The sequence below is a fragment of the Zeugodacus cucurbitae genome, chromosome 5, assembly GCF_028554725.1.
Source record: "Zeugodacus cucurbitae isolate PBARC_wt_2022May chromosome 5, idZeuCucr1.2, whole genome shotgun sequence".
In the NCBI taxonomy this organism is placed as follows: Eukaryota; Metazoa; Arthropoda; class Insecta; order Diptera; family Tephritidae; genus Zeugodacus; species Zeugodacus cucurbitae.
Genome location: NC_071670.1, coordinates 52,368,116 through 52,386,763, shown reverse-complemented (window position 1 = coordinate 52,386,763; position 18,648 = coordinate 52,368,116). Strand labels below are relative to the sequence as shown.

General features: G+C 34.4%; 7 protein-coding genes across 11 annotated transcripts; 4 read left to right on the top strand and 3 right to left on the bottom strand.

Annotated features, from left to right (window-relative positions):
* The first annotated feature begins 122 nt into the window (after positions 1 to 122).
* On the top strand, positions 123 to 1,565 carry LOC105210571 (nucleoporin Nup35). Its single transcript, XM_011181608.3, has 3 exons — positions 123 to 402; positions 466 to 1,210; positions 1,278 to 1,565. The coding sequence occupies exons 1-3, from the start codon at positions 255 to 257 to the stop codon at positions 1,417 to 1,419; spliced, it is 1,035 nt and encodes a 344-aa protein (XP_011179910.1). The 5' UTR covers positions 123 to 254; the 3' UTR covers positions 1,420 to 1,565.
* Positions 1,566 to 1,629: 64 nt separating this feature from the next.
* On the bottom strand, positions 1,630 to 2,974 carry LOC105210572 (glucose-induced degradation protein 8 homolog). The gene is made up of 4 exons (XM_011181609.3): positions 2,642 to 2,974; positions 2,297 to 2,519; positions 2,065 to 2,236; positions 1,630 to 2,002 (listed from the first exon to the last, which is right to left on the bottom strand). The coding sequence occupies exons 1-4, from the start codon at positions 2,757 to 2,759 to the stop codon at positions 1,826 to 1,828; spliced, it is 690 nt and encodes a 229-aa protein (XP_011179911.1). The 5' UTR covers positions 2,760 to 2,974; the 3' UTR covers positions 1,630 to 1,825.
* A 315-nt stretch (positions 2,975 to 3,289) lies between these two features.
* Ost48 (ras-related protein Rab-10) lies at positions 3,290 to 6,496 on the top strand. Its single transcript, XM_011181611.3, has 4 exons — positions 3,290 to 3,654; positions 4,195 to 4,394; positions 5,578 to 5,667; positions 5,734 to 6,496. Exons 1-4 carry the CDS (start codon positions 3,528 to 3,530, stop codon positions 5,929 to 5,931), a joined length of 615 nt encoding a protein of 204 aa, XP_011179913.1. The 5' UTR covers positions 3,290 to 3,527; the 3' UTR covers positions 5,932 to 6,496.
* A 357-nt stretch (positions 6,497 to 6,853) lies between these two features.
* Positions 6,854 to 8,473, bottom strand: LOC105210574 (dolichyl-diphosphooligosaccharide--protein glycosyltransferase 48 kDa subunit). Its single transcript, XM_011181612.3, has 2 exons — positions 8,239 to 8,473; positions 6,854 to 8,173 (listed from the first exon to the last, which is right to left on the bottom strand). The coding sequence occupies exons 1-2, from the start codon at positions 8,471 to 8,473 to the stop codon at positions 6,969 to 6,971; spliced, it is 1,440 nt and encodes a 479-aa protein (XP_011179914.2). The 3' UTR covers positions 6,854 to 6,968.
* A 406-nt stretch (positions 8,474 to 8,879) lies between these two features.
* LOC105210575 (splicing factor 3B subunit 1) lies at positions 8,880 to 13,986 on the top strand. Its single transcript, XM_011181613.3, has 5 exons — positions 8,880 to 9,017; positions 9,246 to 9,644; positions 9,702 to 9,781; positions 9,840 to 10,022; positions 10,087 to 13,986. The coding sequence occupies exons 1-5, from the start codon at positions 8,990 to 8,992 to the stop codon at positions 13,369 to 13,371; spliced, it is 3,975 nt and encodes a 1,324-aa protein (XP_011179915.1). The 5' UTR covers positions 8,880 to 8,989; the 3' UTR covers positions 13,372 to 13,986.
* Positions 13,814 to 15,313, bottom strand: LOC105210584 (uncharacterized). The gene is made up of 2 exons (XM_011181628.3): positions 15,157 to 15,313; positions 13,814 to 15,092 (listed from the first exon to the last, which is right to left on the bottom strand). The coding sequence occupies exon 2, from the start codon at positions 14,989 to 14,991 to the stop codon at positions 13,948 to 13,950; it is 1,044 nt and encodes a 347-aa protein (XP_011179930.2). The 5' UTR covers positions 14,992 to 15,092; positions 15,157 to 15,313; the 3' UTR covers positions 13,814 to 13,947.
* A 260-nt stretch (positions 15,314 to 15,573) lies between these two features.
* Positions 15,574 to 18,501, top strand: LOC105210582 (probable nuclear transport factor 2). Of its 5 annotated transcripts, none has more exons than XR_003752180.2 (6): positions 15,574 to 15,850; positions 16,181 to 16,252; positions 16,312 to 16,410; positions 16,574 to 16,800; positions 16,873 to 16,992; positions 18,221 to 18,501. XR_003752180.2 is itself a non-coding variant. In XM_011181626.3 (4 exons), the coding sequence occupies exons 1-4, from the start codon at positions 15,743 to 15,745 to the stop codon at positions 18,332 to 18,334; spliced, it is 393 nt and encodes a 130-aa protein (XP_011179928.1). In that variant the 5' UTR covers positions 15,576 to 15,742; the 3' UTR covers positions 18,335 to 18,501. The 5 variants fall into 5 exon arrangements, 1 of the variants encoding a protein (XP_011179928.1); XR_008471361.1 differs by lacking the exon at positions 18,221 to 18,501 and adding an exon at positions 17,184 to 17,513; XR_003752179.2 differs by having other exon boundaries at positions 16,574 to 16,992.
* Positions 18,502 to 18,648: the final 147 nt, after the last annotated feature.

The window sequence follows — 18,648 nt, the reverse complement described above, 5'->3', positions numbered from 1 at the left end:
TTAATATATTTTTTATTATTATCATAAATATATATTTTTTTAATATTGCGATATATTCCATGTTCTAATAATGTAGGAAAATATCGATAATTTTCAAGTTTTGTAGGTGGCAACCACAGTATAGTGGCAGCAATTGAATTCAATTGTGACGTTTGAGTTGAGTGGCGTTTATTTCTTAATTATTGTTAGAAAATTCGGTTGTCGGAAAATTCTAAAATTCTGCAATTCTAAATAGGAATATTTCTCAAAATAAAATGGAACCAATGACATTAGGAAGCCCTGGCGGTAGTCCAGCTGCAAACAGTCCATATTTACCAGCATTTCTTATGGGAGATAATCAAATTCCAACAACACCGCGCAACACGCTTTCTCCGAACAAAGGCGCCAGAAACATATCGTTTGGTATGAATAAGTTTCCCAATTTTAAAGTATTCATATTTGATATATTATTTTTATTTCATCTAGCAACATCTCCCATTTCAAATACACCGGCTTCTAGTGCCCTTAGTGATCACAACCGCTTCGCAGTTGGTCAAAAACATCTATTTAATAGCTCCGTTACCGGCAACTATTCGGGTACTCAGGGTCCTCCTACACAAGGATTGTTCGATTCTCTACGTAGCGAGCGTAATCTCGTGGAAACTCCTACACGTGGTGTAGAAGCGCAATCACCAATAGGTTTCGGAACTCCAATTTCCACTCAACATAATACGAGTACTTTCGGAGGCAATTTAGGTTTCCAACAGCAGCATATGCTGCAACAACAGCAACAATTTCCACTACAACCACCAAACCAATATAGTGATACATCTTACCTCGCAAATACATCATATAACACACCACGCTGCATCACCTCACCTCTAGGACCTCTAGCTACTCCCAATTCAAATAATGTTATTAATAATACGTCATATATGACCCAATGCCCACCAACGCCACGATACACGGAGTTTTGGGTCACTATATATGGCTTCCCGCCAAGTGCCATTTCAACCATTTTACAGCATTTTGCGCAATGTGGCACTATTGTTGATAAAGTGTTTCCACCGCAAAACGGCAATTGGGTACATCTTAAATATGCATCACGCCTGGAATGCGATAAAGCACTCAATTATAATGAAAAAATATTAGGTAATAACATAATGATAGGTGTTACACAGTGCAAGGATAAAAACATTATCGACAAAGAAAACGTGTGCGAGAATAATACGTAAGTTATAAAAATAATTTTCATTATATAAATTATATTTTTTTTTATTCTATTAATAATATTGTAGGCAACCGTGTAAGGTACGTCCACTGGCTCAAACTGCATATAAAAGTGCGCAAAATGATTCAGCTGTCGATAATAACGCAAACCTCCCCCAGAAGAGTTCGGGATTGGTGAATAAAGCTCTAGATTTGTTTTTTGGATGGTAAAGTATCCGATTTTTCACACGATTACTTTTTATAAATCAAAATAATGTTTTATTTGTTCAGTTCAAAATAAGAAAAAATCGCTAATAAATATTGTTTGTGTATTTTTGCCATTAATAAAATTTTTATAGTATTTTCTGTAAATAAAATCTTGAGTTTGTTTGTGAATCACAAAATACAGCGTAGCTTAGAGCAAACGAATGTAATACACCATTGAATTTGCATTTGTGTATTTATTCATATCATAGAGAATGTACACTCGATTACATATACATATCGTAATACAAATATTTCTTACTAAGAAAGCAAACGCCAGCCATTAAACCATATAAAACAATTGTTACTGGTTATTTTCAATTTATAAAGAATCAATTTTCGATGAACTAACACGATCCATTTTTCTATTAAACTATTTGGGCTTCTCAATGAGAGCTGTTTCCAGTTTAGACATTTTTGGATAGTGAACATCCCGACTGTCCAGTTTCGATTGCGCCCACAGTATCAATTTCAGTAAGAACATTACTTTCGGTGTTGAATCAGTGCTATGTTCGCATTTAAGTATGGCTGCATTCAGTTCACTGGCAATCTGAGAAAAAATTCTATATATTAGAAAACATATTTATGTTTTAAATTGACTGTCAGTACTACCTTTTGTCTATGTGACTGTTCTAATAAATCCGAAAAAGGACTATTTTGTGGTTTCTCAAAAGCTAACAATGCTAAAGTCCGTTCAAGTTCATTAAGTGCTTCAGGAATATCTTCTCCTGCTTCAGATAATTTATTTTGGGCAAAGGTTAAAGCTTCTTCAATTTTTCCAGCTCTGCAACAAACATTAAATTGGTGAAATATAATTTTTGCCATAAATAGTATATGTTCATACCGAATCAATTCAATAAGCTGTAATTGTTGTAGATGAAAGAATAAATAACGGTCATTGTCCAGCAACTCGGGATGCAATTGATTTACGAGATGTGTGGCTTCCTGTATGCGACCATTTTGAACAGCTTCCCGTATGAGTATACGATCATCTAATGAACTCAATTCAACACTTGGTTCAAGTCCAGCTTCTAATTGAAATTTCTCAGCAGCTTCCTTAAAACCCTCTATAGGAGAAAAAAGTATAGCATATAACTAGTGCTAGTAAATAATACCTTTTTTAAAACAACTGGTTTTATTTTTTTTTTTCTATTACTCATGCCAGGCGCACTGGGCATAACTATCTTACCAGTCACTAAATAATTCATAATTAATCGATTCATATCGCTTTGCTTATATGGAAATTGTTCCAACTTTCGCATCCAATCTTCCTTTGTTACACTATCACACTTTTCGTTGTAGCTCATTTTTTTATTCCTCCTTATTTTGCCAATTTTGAGGCCGTTTTTTATATACTAAACACTTGAAATATATTTTTGTAAATGTCTACAATTACGTGTATTTGAAATCTTTTGATTTATGTATATATATATTTTTCAAAATTTCGATTCATCAAAAATATACAACTTTTATATCTGCTGATTTCCGATGCTTGAGCTATTTAATTGTATTTTGCTTTGCTCATGCCATTCGTACATTTGGTATGTTCAGTAAAGGGTCAAGAAAACTTAGAACGTAAACCCTTGTCGGTTAAAAACGTTTGTTGATTTATAAGAAGCTATAAGAATTATTTATTCATCTTTAATATTTATTCACATATTTAAGCTTTATATTCTCCAAATCACACAAGATCATTAATTATAATAAAAAGAAATACATATATTAATTATTTTCATAAAATTTTTTAAAATTTATATTTTGAATGTCAAATAATGAGATATGCATTGAACATACGCCGCGGAGGGATATGAACAAGACATGAGGATAAAAATGACACTTTGACTCATTGCTGCACAGGCACGAACAAAAGAAATTAAATAAGAACAAAAAAAAAAATAGATTTAACTTCACTGTGAATAATTTTGTACTGTGCTGCTGAATTAAAAGATAAGATTTTGCGAAAAATTATATTTGCAAAAATAAAGAAAGTTTCCGTCGCACAGATTGTCAATCCTAATAAATAAATAGTTTTCTACCTTGGGATATAGAAACAAGAAAAACAATCATTAAAAATAATGGCAAAGAAAACGTACGATTTACTTTTTAAGTTGTTGCTGATCGGCGACTCAGGAGTTGGAAAAACTTGCATACTTTTCCGTTTCTCGGACGATGCATTCACCTCTACTTTTATTTCGACTATCGGTAAGTTGATTTTTTATGTTGCCACAGGCTGTGGATATTATTGTACGTGGAGAAGAACTGCATACAGTAACATGGGCGTGGCAAAGCCTGATGCAGAGGATTCTTGTTATTAACTGGGGTAACCTTACACCCAAATGTTCTGCATTCCAAAGTAATTAACTTTTTAAACAATTATAATTGATAATCGAAAATTGTCTCGCATAAGTATCTGTGCGTTTATCCGTTTACATATGTATGAGCTATCCCGGCAAACAATCCCTTTGTTTACATACAGATTCACATATTTACAAATATATGAACAGTATATATAAAATATATTTTTGTATATATGTATTATATATAGTAAGAAACTATATAGTATAAAACATAAGTATGTTGTATATACTTATATGTATAGACATTTTAAAACAGGTAAAAAAAAGTGTTACATAAATCAAACAGTGCCATTCTGGTAAATACATATTCCTGATACTAAGTATTCGAGAACTAGAACTAGTATATGTGATTTAATCTATAAATATATTTATTGTGTAATTAAAGGAATTGACTTTAAAATCAAAACAGTGGAACTGAGAGGTAAAAAAATTAAACTCCAAATATGGGACACAGCCGGCCAAGAACGTTTCCACACGATCACTACATCCTACTATCGTGGTGCTATGGGCATAATGCTGGTGTATGATATAACAAATGAAAAGAGTTTCGAAAACATTGTAAAATGGTTACGAAATATAGACGAGGTAAGTAGAAGTGTGTATTGTCATCTACACAAATACATACATATATATGTATATCACATGCATACAAATACGTTACATACATATGCTTAAATATCACAAAACATTAAACAAATATTTGCACAACTCGTAAGGATAGTCAGGGTCATTAATGTGACTACTTTTATATACGTATGTCCTAAAATTTAAATTGATGAAGTCATTTGCACAATTATACCAAAGCAAGTGTGAACGATGTAAACATACATATGTACATATGTATATACTAATCTAAACATATATGGTATAAATACTCGCATTTCAGATTGTTACTGGTTATACTAATAGAATCTACTCTATATATTCATTAACTTATTATTACCAACAGTAAAATCCTAATTATTTTACTTTTAGTTACATATGTACATATGTATGTGCTTTGTGGATAAATTCTTATCGCCAAACTTAATTTTTCGTTGGTTGACTAATAATGAACATTATTTGTACTTCCGCCTTAATATTTCGTGTTAAGCAATAAAGTTCCAAATTGGTTGACTAATAATGAACATTTTTCCGACTTCGAACCTTAAAGTTAATAATAACAGTCAATATTATCTAAATGCCTATCAAAAAAGCTTTTAAAAATTGTTTTGAAATTATTAAAAATTAATATGATTAATACATATGTATATGTAATTGTTCATAACAGCAGAAGTTCACGAAATTCTTTTTCTAGCGATATGAAAAAATATACGAAAATTTATCTTAAATAAACAAAACATTCCAATATGGTTTATAGTTTTATACATGTAAGAACATAAATACATGCCTACATTTGTATGTACATATGTATGCACTGCAAATATGCTTTTCATAAAATTTTAAAGATAAAATCGTTTGTTTATGCAGTTCATAAGTGAAGTTTATGAGAATCTGACCTTGTTTATTTTGATAATATTAGAATCATGTTTTTTTGTTATTATTATTACTGTTAATTGGAAAAATATATATTATAATCTTAACAATCCTCGCACACTGGCTGCAAGGGCATCAATATTAGCATTGATATACAAATATGTATGTACATATAGAAAACAAGAAATGAAAATTAAAAGAATCAGTTATTTTTAGGCGAGTATTTAAGATAATTTTGTATATCAAGAGCAGTTTTTTAATATTTATTCTCTTCTTTTATTTTTACGATTAGCATGCGAATGAAGATGTTGAGAAAATGATTCTTGGTAATAAATGCGATATGACAGACAAGCGTGTAGTGAGCAAAGAACGCGGAGAAGCGGTTAGTTAAGAGTAATTTGAAATATTTTCATATATATTTTAAAACCATTCATTGTATTTATTACAGATTGCCGTAGAACATAGCATCCGATTTATGGAAACATCTGCCAAATCGAATATCAATATTGAACGCGCATTTTGCGAGTTAGCTGAAGCTATACTAGATAAAACATCTGGTAGGGAAGCTGCGGAAAATCCCGATCGCCTAGTAGTTGATCGTCGAAATAATGAAAAGGCGCCTGCTTACAAAAGTTGTTGTTCTTAAGTTTGAATAAAACAACAGACCACACGCCGCCACCAACAGCACCACCACCACCAACAATTACCACTTCTACATCCTTATGATAATAAAGAAAATAACAAATCAGAGGCAAAAGAAACAATGCAAATCACTAGAATATAGTATTGCCTATAACAAAAATAAGATACTATCATTTTTTTACGTAATGAGAAAATAATTAATCATCAACAGCTACTCAATTCACTACTACTTACTATGTGTATTGTAATTTTACGATAAGAGGGAAAGAATTGAAATGTTTGTAAAAAGTGAGAAATGTTAAATGTAATTGCTTCTGCAGTGATTTACATAGGTACGTGATCTTATATGCTTACTCGCTTCTAAAAAGAAAAAATTGAAAGAAAAAAGTAATGAATTATAAAAAAAACTTTAAATTAAAATGTATGTACATGTTAGTTGTAATTTTTTGGCAAAATAATTTGGTTGGAATTAGCAATTTATGTCCTACTTCTACATATTACATAGTTCTCTTTCTTATACAAGAAGCTTTGTGTCATTTATTAAAATTTCAATTATAAAATGTGCTTCACATACGTAGTATTAAATATTTTATGCTTGAAATGGCAATGGTATTGTGGAATTGAGCAAATTATTTATTTTTTATAGAGGCGATTGGTGCACCGGATCATGATACTCCAATCTCCGCGGCATTCGGTAATATAGTGCACGACAACATGCCTCAATACGTTGGAGGAATGATTTCTTGCCCCATAACAACTACATATACCGGATTGAATTAATTCATGTAGAATAATTTCTAATTCGGCAAGGTTTTCATATTCTGTATGAAAAAGCGATTTTTGTTAAAGTTGATTCGTTAAGTTCCTTTTCACACGTCTAATGCTATTTTAAAATTATAATTTTAATAATTTTAGCTAACAGTTCGTTTTACTTGTTACACTGAATTCGATTTCGATCTCTTTATTTATTCAAATCAGAAGTAGTATTTATTAGCTTAGAAATTACAGTTAGAATTTTGCCTACTTTCTGGCAGTTTTACTTTATTGTATTTTTTTGTCATCTTTGCCGCCCTTCGCGGTTACTGCATTACATTCGTCCTTGAAGTGTAAAAACACAAATGAAAAGATAAAAACGCCAATCATCATGGAGAAAGCACTGCTGTAGTATGGATAAGCGCTGGGAATAAAACGTTCATATTCCGTATGTTCAAGAGGACGAACGGATACCTGGGTGGTATTGTATAGATGTGTATAACCAACTCGATCGTAGTTTACTTTGAATTGATACACACCGTACACATCAGGTATCTTAAATCTAGCTTCATAACGTCCGCCATTTACTTGCTTAAGCGTAGTACGTACAAATGGATCGATTCGAACAAATTCCAATTGCACATCATTTGCTTTGAATGGTTGCCATTTCTCTTCGACCAATTCTTCTATGGTTATGGTATATACAACTGGATCAACAATTGTGTAAGCTTGTTCTGGTGGCTGAGATTCACCCTCCTTATGATGGTTCACTGTGGCAACACGCAAACGTCCACTTTCGCCAAATACCCACCTACTAATTGCGGTGGCCACATCTTGATTGCTTGCATGTTTGTGTGTTGTTCCATCCTGTGCATTTTGAACGGTTGCAGTAAAAGCTTCATCGGAAAAGAAGTGAAGGGATCCAGAAAAGACAACTCGCGCATTATTACGAGCTTGTAAAGCAGCAATAAGCAATGTACCACGTCCAACCGCGTGTGGGTATTCCTTTACCGCCTGTTCAGGATTATAACTGTAGGCTGTACTTTCCGCAGACAACAAGTGTAAAACTAGTGGATTTTCTTTATCTGCCAATAGCCCAGTTCCACGATATATTAAAGGAGCAGACTTCTTTGGACCAACAATTATTGGCGCATCGATCAGGTTTCGGGCGGAAGTTAATATGGTGGTGTGGTCTCCAACATCAGAAGCATCATAATTTAAATGATCAATGACCGCCGCGCCTTCTTCATCAACTTCAAACCCACATTCTGAGGCAAATTCACGCAAAGCATCACCTGATTGTTCGCTAGCAGCAACTAAAACATTACCACCATCGTCAACAAATTCGGTTAGCTTCTCAACGCTCAAATCCCCACCGAATTCCTCAACACTGGGAGCAAATATAATAACGTTCTTGTAAAGATATTCCCCATAACGTGAAAGCACAAGACCGGAGTCGTCAGCCAATTTATAAGCAAGTTTAAAGCCCCGCTCTGTTGAACAATAATATTTCATTTATATTTGACCACGTCACTTCTGAATACTGTTAGTGGCTTACCTTGCAACGATTTGAAGAAAATTGAATGGGTCTCTCTAATTGCTAAATTATCTAGCAAAACTAAAGTATTAGCATCGGACTCCAACACAGCGTTTGAAGTTTGTAGAAATACGCAAACAAATATTAAGTACTTCCACATTTTACTTAAATATATAAGATAATGTTTCGAAAGATATCCAATGTGAAAAAATTGTACGCCCGGTGAAGAATTGCCAATATTTGAGAATAAAGACATTTACCGGCTACCGCGTTACCAAACAGTTTTTCTATGACATGGTTGCATTGCCATTATATGGTGCTCCGAGGCTTTAACTCTTAATTTATTAAAATAAAATATTTTATTTAGTTTAAATTGGGCTGCGTTTTTTATGATTATTGTTAATATTTAATGGAATAACCTAATTACTGTTATTCATTTTACATTAAAATTTTTAATTGTTTTGTGATAAATTCAATACATTTCTTTTTATTAATTAATATTCTCATTTCGTATTTCATTTCCATAAGTAATTTTGAACACAAATAAATAATTCTATACTTAATGCTTTGATTATACATTATTATAAAATCATTGTTCTTCGTTTAAAACATTAATTTTTAATTAACTGTTCAATAAATCTTTTAATTTTTCTTCATTAAAATTATAATCATATTAAAACATCTGGCAACGTTTCCACAACAGTTTTGACATTTAATTAATTTAGGTGCTAGCGCTTATTTTTCGCTCTACGTATAGTGAACGTTGAAAAATATGGAAAATATTCCGCGAACGCACGAAGGTATGTTTATTTTCAATAACTATCTGTACTTGTAATTCAGTAACCCACAGTTGTAGTATTTTAATTTCTTTATAACGTTAGTAAATTTGTGCATTTGTGAGGTGTAAATTATGGATCGATTCGCCTCGTTTTGTTCTGTATTGTCATATTGATTTGCCTTTTGCAATGATAACAACCCAATTTACTATAAGTTCCAATAATATGTATTTAAATTGTTGTTCTCCTTAGACATTGAGGCTCAAATTGCCGACATTCAAACCAAGAAAAAGGAGATTCAGAAAAGCACAACGACTGGTGTCGGCTTACTGGACAGCGGTGGATTTTACGATACAGAATTATACGACGAGGGCGGCGGTAAAGGAAAGAATCGCTATGAGGGCTATAACACTTCTATTGCGGCTAATGACGAAATGGATGAAGACGAAGATGATGGATTCCCGGTACCGCAAAAGCGTACAACTTATACGGCACCCATTTCCGTTTTAAAAGATGTCACTCAGGGCAAGGAAGATGTTGATCCAATGGCCGATAGACGTCGGCCAACCATAGCAGATAGGGAAGATGAATATAGACAGAAAAGACGTCGTATTATTATATCTCCTGAGCGTGCAGATCCCTTTGCGGATGGTAAGTAAAATATTAAAATTATTTTAGTAAATAATGTTTTTTTTATTATTTGTGTAGGCGGAAAGACTCCCGATGTTGGATCAAGAACATACCCCGATATAATGCGTGAACAAATGCTGAAAGGTGAAGAAAGTGAGGTGAGTACTTAGAAGTGAATACTAAATTGAATACTAATTTGCTTTTTAATATTTTCAGCTTCGCAGAAAAATACAAGAAAAATCTAAAGAAGGCACCTTGGTTAAAACTTCCAATGGGGAGGCGGCTAAAGAAACAACAACACGTAAGCGTGGACGTTGGGATCAAACAGTAAGCGAAAGTTTTGTACCCGCAAAGGTATCTGCCACACCTAATAGTGCAGCAACTCCTACTTGGGAAGATGTAAGTATAATAATTCCAAAATTTTAAAGATATAAAAAAAAAAATATTTTTTTTTTGTTTTCAGAAAACACCAGGCGATCATCGCTGGGATGAAACACCTGGTCATAAAGGTAGTGAAACACCAGGGGCCACCCCAGGTTTGGGGACAAGAATTTGGGATGCAACTCCGGCACATCCAATGACGCCAAGCCATGAGACCCCAGGACACGAAAAATCAGCTCGTCGCAATCGTTGGGATGAAACTCCAAAAACAGAACGTGAAACTCCCGGTCATAGTGGTTGGGCAGAGACGCCAAAACCAGATCGTGGCACAAGCGACAATGTTGTCGCCGAATCAACACCAGGTGCTTCAAAAAGAAGATCGCGTTGGGATGAGACTCCATCGAATGCGACACCGTCAATGACACCCTCTTCAGCAATGACGCCTAGCCTTACACCAAGTATGACGCCACATACCACGCCAGGTCACATAACACCACTTCTAACACCGGGCGGTACCACACCCATTGGGGTCAAAGCAATGGCAATGGCCACACCAACTCCGGGCGCATTAGCCGCCATGACACCAGAGCAACTTCAGGCATACCGCTGGGAAAAAGAAATTGATGAACGCAATCGGCCACTAACAGATGAGGAACTAGATCAAATGTTCCCACCTGGTTATAAAATATTACCACCGCCTGCTGGGTATGTGCCATTACGCACACCTGGTCGCAAATTGATGGCTACTCCCACACCAATTGCCGGTACCCCAGCTGGATTTTTTATTCAAGTCGAAGATAAAAATGCCAAATTTATGGACAACCAACCAAAAGGTCAAAATCTACCCTTTATGAAACCGGAAGATGCTCAATATTTCGATAAATTGCTTGTTGACGTAGACGAAGATAGTCTTTCACCAGAAGAAGCAAAGGAGCGAAAAATCATGAAGTTGCTCCTCACTATCAAAAATGGTTCACCGCCAATGCGAAAATCATCACTTCGACAGATAACAGACAAGGCACGTGAGTTTGGAGCGGGACCATTATTTAATCAAATTCTTCCGTTGCTTATGTCCCCAACGCTTGAAGATCAGGAGCGACATTTACTTGTTAAAGTTATCGATCGAGTCCTATATAAGTTGGATGACTTAGTGCGTCCTTATGTACATAAAATTCTTGTCGTTATTGAGCCATTGCTTATTGATGAAGATTACTATGCACGTGTAGAGGGCCGTGAGATAATTTCAAATCTCGCCAAGGCGGCAGGTCTTGCCACTATGATTTCAACAATGCGTCCTGATATCGACAACATAGATGAATATGTCCGTAATACAACAGCACGTGCGTTCGCCGTTGTAGCGTCAGCGTTGGGTATTCCATCCCTATTACCTTTTCTCAAAGCCGTGTGCAAGTCGAAAAAATCCTGGCAAGCTCGTCATACCGGTATAAAGATCGTGCAACAAATTGCCATATTAATGGGCTGTGCTATTCTGCCACATTTAAAAGCTTTGGTCGAAATCATTGAACATGGACTAGTGGATGAGCAACAAAAAGTACGTACGATCACAGCCTTGGCCATTGCTGCTTTAGCTGAAGCAGCTACGCCTTATGGCATTGAATCCTTTGATTCGGTTTTAAAGCCCTTGTGGAAGGGTATTCGTACACATCGTGGAAAAGGTTTGGCTGCGTTTTTAAAAGCAATTGGCTATTTAATTCCACTGATGGATGCCGAATATGCCAACTATTATACGCGTGAAGTGATGTTGATTTTGATTCGTGAATTTCAGTCGCCCGATGAAGAAATGAAAAAGATCGTATTAAAGGTAGTAAAACAGTGTTGCGCTACCGATGGTGTGGAGGCACAGTATATTAAGGAAGAGATTTTGCCACACTTCTTTAAGTTCTTTTGGAATCACCGCATGGCTTTAGATCGCCGTAATTATAGGCAGTTGGTAGACACCACTGTAGAAATTGCCAATAAAGTTGGCGCTTCGGAAATAATAAATCGTGTCGTTGATGATCTAAAAGATGAAAACGAACAGTATCGGAAAATGGTAATGGAAACCATAGAGAAAATTATGGGAAATCTAGGCGCTGCAGACATTGATTCACGTTTAGAAGAGCAACTTATCGATGGTATCCTATACGCTTTCCAAGAACAAACCACCGAAGATGTGGTCATGCTGAACGGTTTTGGTACAATTGTCAATCAGCTGGGCAAGCGTGTGAAACCATATTTACCACAAATTTGCGGTACCATCCTTTGGCGTTTAAATAATAAATCGGCCAAAGTGCGTCAACAGGCTGCAGATTTAATATCCCGCATTGCAATCGTTATGAAGACATGTCAAGAAGAAAAGTTAATGGGACATTTAGGTGTTGTGTTATACGAGTATTTGGGTGAGGAATATCCAGAGGTTTTGGGCAGTATTTTGGGTGCTCTGAAGGCAATCGTTAATGTTATTGGTATGACAAAGATGACACCACCCATTAAAGATTTACTACCACGGCTAACACCTATCCTTAAGAATCGTCATGAGAAAGTACAGGAGAACTGTATTGATTTAGTCGGAAGAATTGCAGATCGTGGACCTGAATACGTTTCAGCGCGTGAATGGATGCGTATATGCTTTGAGTTACTTGAACTACTCAAAGCACATAAGAAGGCTATTCGACGTGCCACTGTGAACACATTTGGTTATATAGCTAAAGCAATCGGTCCGCATGACGTACTCGCAACTTTACTAAACAATTTGAAAGTACAAGAACGTCAAAATCGTGTCTGTACTACCGTAGCTATTGCTATAGTGGCTGAAACTTGTCGACCCTTTACAGTGCTCCCAGCTTTAATGAATGAGTACCGCGTACCAGAGTTGAACGTGCAAAATGGAGTGCTCAAATCGCTTTCTTTTCTTTTTGAATACATAGGCGAAATGGGCAAAGACTACATTTATGCCGTATGTCCGCTGTTGGAAGACGCGTTAATGGACCGTGATTTAGTGCATCGACAAACTGCTTGTGCTGCTATTAAACACATGGCTCTCGGCGTTTATGGTTTTGGATGTGAGGACGCATTGATTCATTTGCTGAATTACGTTTGGCCAAATATTTTTGAAACATCACCGCATTTAGTTCAGGCATTTATGGATGCTGTTGATGGTCTGCGTGTCTCACTTGGTCCCATCAAAATTTTGCAATATACACTGCAGGGCCTATTTCATCCGGCTCGGAAAGTCCGAGATGTATATTGGAAAATTTACAACTCTCTTTACATTGGTGGGCAAGATGCGTTAATAGCAGGTTATCCAAGGATTACCAACGATCCCAAGAATCAATATGAACGATATGAACTGGACTACATGCTTTAAGGTGCGTCTATACAGTGGAGAACAATTTTTTACAATATCAAAAAACTACAAATGTAGCCGTACAATGATTTTTTTTAGATGTAACAATAATTCCGAAACAATTATATATAGAAATAATTTTATTTCAACTAAAATTTCTAGTTTTCATTAGTAAATGGAATTTTCTGAGGTTAGTAAATTCATTTTTTATACATCTTAATTTCTTAGGACAAACAAATAATAATATGATATAAAATATGTAATTCAGAACTTTACGTATGCACAAATGATGTGTGAATTCACAAACTTAGATCTCTTACAGTTTGATTGAAAACTTCCCTTTTTAACTAAAAAGTTGAAATAAGAAATTCCTTATTTTATTCTTTAATACTTTTCTCCTGTTTTATTAACAATATTGATTCATATTAATATATCTATACTTATTCGAAAACAATTGTACGTACATATACATACATACGATTAGTATTGGCGACATTGTGGGTTATAGTATTGTGTATGTAAAGGGTATAAATAACAATAGTCTTCCTGGAAGTCTTTATGCAAAATATTTTAGAATGCTTAGTTGTGCTATATTTGTTATCGATTCATCAGTTCTTCGAATACCATGATTAAATTCTCTAATCCAAAAATATAATTCGTATCTAAAGAGTGGTTTTCTGTGGGAAAAACGTGTGCGAAATCTATCATTTTAACTTTAACCCATTGTGCATCGCTTGTTTTATGTTCAGTGATATTCTGTGCATTTATATGTACGCTATGATTATTCTCTAAATCACCATTTGTCAATTGTGAAATTCCATTACTTTGGTGTGAATCAGTTTGTAGTAATAATTTTTCCAGGTATTCATAGTCATAAACTATCAATAAGGAACTGGCATAGAAATTGTAAAGTGTCTGCACCTTAAACCATTCTCGTATTCTGTATAATTGTTTTAATATTTCAAAAACCAAAGGTCTACAGACTTCTCCGTTTTCAGCATTTATGAAGAGTGCCATTGTCGCGCGAAAACCATCAGAGTCCAAATTTTTACCATACTCTTTGCTAAAGCGAAGTACTTTATAATCTTGGCGCGTATATACCTGGAAACCCGGAATGCATAGCCCTAAAACTTGTTTACATCGTACATACTTTTGTTCTTCTACACGACGTTTTTGTTCTGATGCCATAGGATCCCAAGTTCGCTTACCAACTTTAATATCCATTATACAAGGTTTTCGCATACCTTTTGTAAGATCTTCCATTTTCAGGAAAGTGTGCTGACGATTATTAACGACCAATGACACTGTTTTATGGAATTTTGGCACAAATGAACTAAGCTGTAGCAATAAATTTGAGTCATTCGATTTCTCAGCCTCTTGAAGATTTTCATAGAAATTCTTCTCACGTTCTCCACATTCCGGTTTGCCTAGTGGTTTAAGCACGCAACCACCACTGTCTTGCAAAAGACCCAAAGAAGATGTATCAAATGTGTGACCCGCAACTTGAGTTTCCATTGCTGCAAATCCTGCAGGAAGTCGGATTTCAAGCTGTTCAGACGTAGCGCAAATGTTTGTGAGCTTTTCCGTCATTTTTGTAGAAATTTTACTTGGCATCTGTGTGTAACTTTGCATTAGTTGCATAAAACATCCATAAACACATGAGTAATCCAAGTTATTGCGAAATTACTACCAATTACTACAATTTATTCATATCCAAGTTCTTATCCCAAAGTTAATACCGCCTGAAACCGATTGATTAGCTATTGGTAAATGTTGCCAGCTAAATACAATTTTGTTTAAATTTACTTTTATTATTTGCTTTATGCAATTTGCATTCAGAGCACGTCCTTTTGATGTTTTTACCAAATTTGATGTTAGCACATTTATTTAGAGTTATCACAATTATATTTATTCTAGAAACAGGTATGGGGCACTAAACAATTTTATCTCTTTTATATAGCAATAAAGTAGCAAACCTACTACCCAAGGAATAGGTATACTTTTAGGCGTATAATTAAATATCTAACTCATAATAGAATGTAATGAGGCTAGCGGCTCTATTATTTATATAAACTTTAATTTTAGCAGTACAAATATAATAAATAAATATGATATTAAATTATTTTACCGAATTTAAACAGTTTGACATAGGATGTGAACCAAATATCTACATATAGTGTGAAATCTAATCAGATTTGTGAATGTCAAATAGGTGACATTTCTCATAAATTTTGCATAGTGTTGGCTACACTGACGGCGCGCAATCAACCGATTTCGCATACGGCAAGGGAGACGAAGTGAATCCGTCGGAATTTGCACGGAAATAATTCCTATTTTTTTATAAGTTACTCGTATTTTTGCATTATTTTAGTTATTGAATTTCGGAGTAAAAATGGCGTTAAATCCACAGTACGAGGATATCGGTAAAGGATTTGTGCAACAATATTATGCGACGTTTGACGACCCCAACCTCAGAGCGAATGTGGCCAATTTCTACAGTGTGAGTGTGAATGTGAATTGCAGCTGGTGTGGTCACCGCTGCCTCTGTACCGGTGTTGTTGTTTCTGCCACTGCTGCTCTACCTTTTTGTCCACAGAATTTCAAATGACACATGTCCACTTAAATTGCACGTTATTGCTATTGTGTACTGTCTGTGGTCAGAAGCCAATGTCACTTAACCGCCATTTGCGCTATTTTTAGCTTTGTCAGTTGAATGCTTCAATTATATTTCTTCTGGAGCATTCCGTCGGTGTACGCAGCAGTAGCAAAAATAATGTAGATACTAGTGAGGTATATAAAATATATTAATAAATGTATACTTTAATTTTAGGCGACCGAATCATTCATGTCCTTTGAAGGCGTACAATTACAAGGAGCACCTAAAATAATGGAAAAGTTGTCTGTGAGTACATTGGGGATCTCGTGTTTTATATTTTATTAATCAATTTTATATTTATTTAGAGCCTATCGTTCCAAAAAATCTCAAGAGTTATAACTGCTGTAGATTCACAACCAATGTTTGATGGCGGTGTATTAATCAATGTATTAGGAAGGCTCAAGGTAAAATTTAATCATAGTTGAAATTTAGTTTTATTCCATTGTACGATTTGAAAACTTCACAAAATGCAATTTTTATGGCTGGTGTGGATATATAGCTTAATTTAAGTTTTCGATACTTTTATTGATCTATTTGTGTACACGCTGCATTTGACGCCCTCATCAGACCGATGATGACCAGCCACATGCGTACATTCAAACATTTGTTCTTAAGCCTGTGGGTGTTAGTTTCTTCGTACAACATGATATATTCAGGCTATCACTTCACGACGTATAGTTACAAGGAAAATATGCACTGCGTGCACTGCCCTTAACTCACGCTTGACAGTGGACGCTACAGTTACTGCTGCGATAATAGACGAACATTTTAATAAACTATGCTACTTTGCTAACGTATGTTACCTTAAATAACGATAACAAGAAACAAAACTTAAAGCCAATTATAAAACAATTGCAACAATTTAGAATAATAAATTTGACTGATTAGTGACTGTGTCGAGTTTAGTCGCCAGTTATGCCGCCAACAACGCCTCCACCAGCGATGCCGATTATACTAAGAAATGCGAAGCATATTCTGCGTTTTTGGTAATAAATCAATTATAAATAAAATCTAATAAGATCTAAGCTGATGATCATAACACAAATTTTTCGAATCTAATATTGTTAAAAACTTTCCTTTGAACACCCAACCCAGATATTAACTGCTACACTAACGCATTTCGTTCTGGCATTTTTTTTTTATTTAATTGACACATTTAAAGAAAACTCCTTTTCAGATTAACACCGCCCCAGTTTCTTAAACGCATGCAAAAACTGAACTACACTGCAATGCCAATTAATTAAAAACATACATGTACAGATACATGCTTGCCAGTCCTATGACAAACGCTTGCATTACAGAAACGACTCCGGATTTATATTACGGAAATTACTTGCATAAGCTGCAACCTATTTGTAGAATGTTTTAAATTGTTATTTCAACAATGTTTTATATTCAGAAGACCAAAGTTATTTCATCCCTTCCTAGCAGAAAATAAGTACAATTTTGAAACATTTCGGTTAAAATTTAGAAATTCCTATATACACTTATATATGCCAAAATAACATAATCCGCATTAATTATTTATAAAAATTTGTTATTGAATAATAATATTGACATACTTCTTAGAATAAAATTATTATTTTCCTTATATATTCATTTGAAATTATTGATTTATAATACGTTTTTCAATTTTGCATGGACGTTTTTAATCTACAACCATTTTTTACTGTATCCCTTTACATATTTGCCACTTTTCGAAAAACTATTTTGCATAGCATTGTAATTTGATCCACATTTGAAAAAAAATATATTCGAGTTACATAATAAGACCTGAATTTTATCCGACCATGGACGATATAACCCTGTTTTTTTTTTATTGGTAAACCTTCATCTTAAGGTGGTACCATTGGGCAAATGCAAGTTCTTGTACATTTTGTGTTTATGCTGTCGCTATTACCATGTTAAAACTCGCTTTGCTATATACTCCTATTTTGTTTTTATTTATTTAATTTATATTTTATTGTTTTAATTTTTATTTAAATACTGAAATACTAGGCAAAGCATATAATGTTGTATAGAAAACCCTTGCACAGCCTTCTAATATTTCACTATTTCATTGTATGTTGGCTTAATTGTCGTATTATTAAGAGTTATATATCATGGATAATGGAACATGTCTTTTAGTTTTATTCTAGACCAGTGAAATTTGATATACAACTTACTATTTCCTATGGAGTTAGGTTGAAGTATATAATTTTTATTTATTTTCAGTGTGACGAGGATCCACCACATGCTTTCTCGCAAGTCTTCGTTTTGCGGCCACTCGGCGGTACATTTTTCTGTGCACACGACATCTTTCGTTTGAATATACACGACACAGCCTAGTTGTGTTAACATTTTGATTACGTTTATAATAATAATGATATAAATATTAAAACAAATGGAGTGATTGTAATAACGTTAGAAATTCTGTGGCATTTATTTCGTGTATTTGTAATGGATTTGTTCTATTTCGTTATTATGTCTGAAAATAATATTACAACGCATTTAAATGGATTGTTTTTTGTTGTTCAATTATCCCACTGCTGTCACAACGTTTTATTGCTTGTTTTAACTGGGACTATATACTTATAAAGACCCCAGGCTTATGTAAGTACACACGTTGATTATGTATTTTAGATCTGGTATTATTATTATAT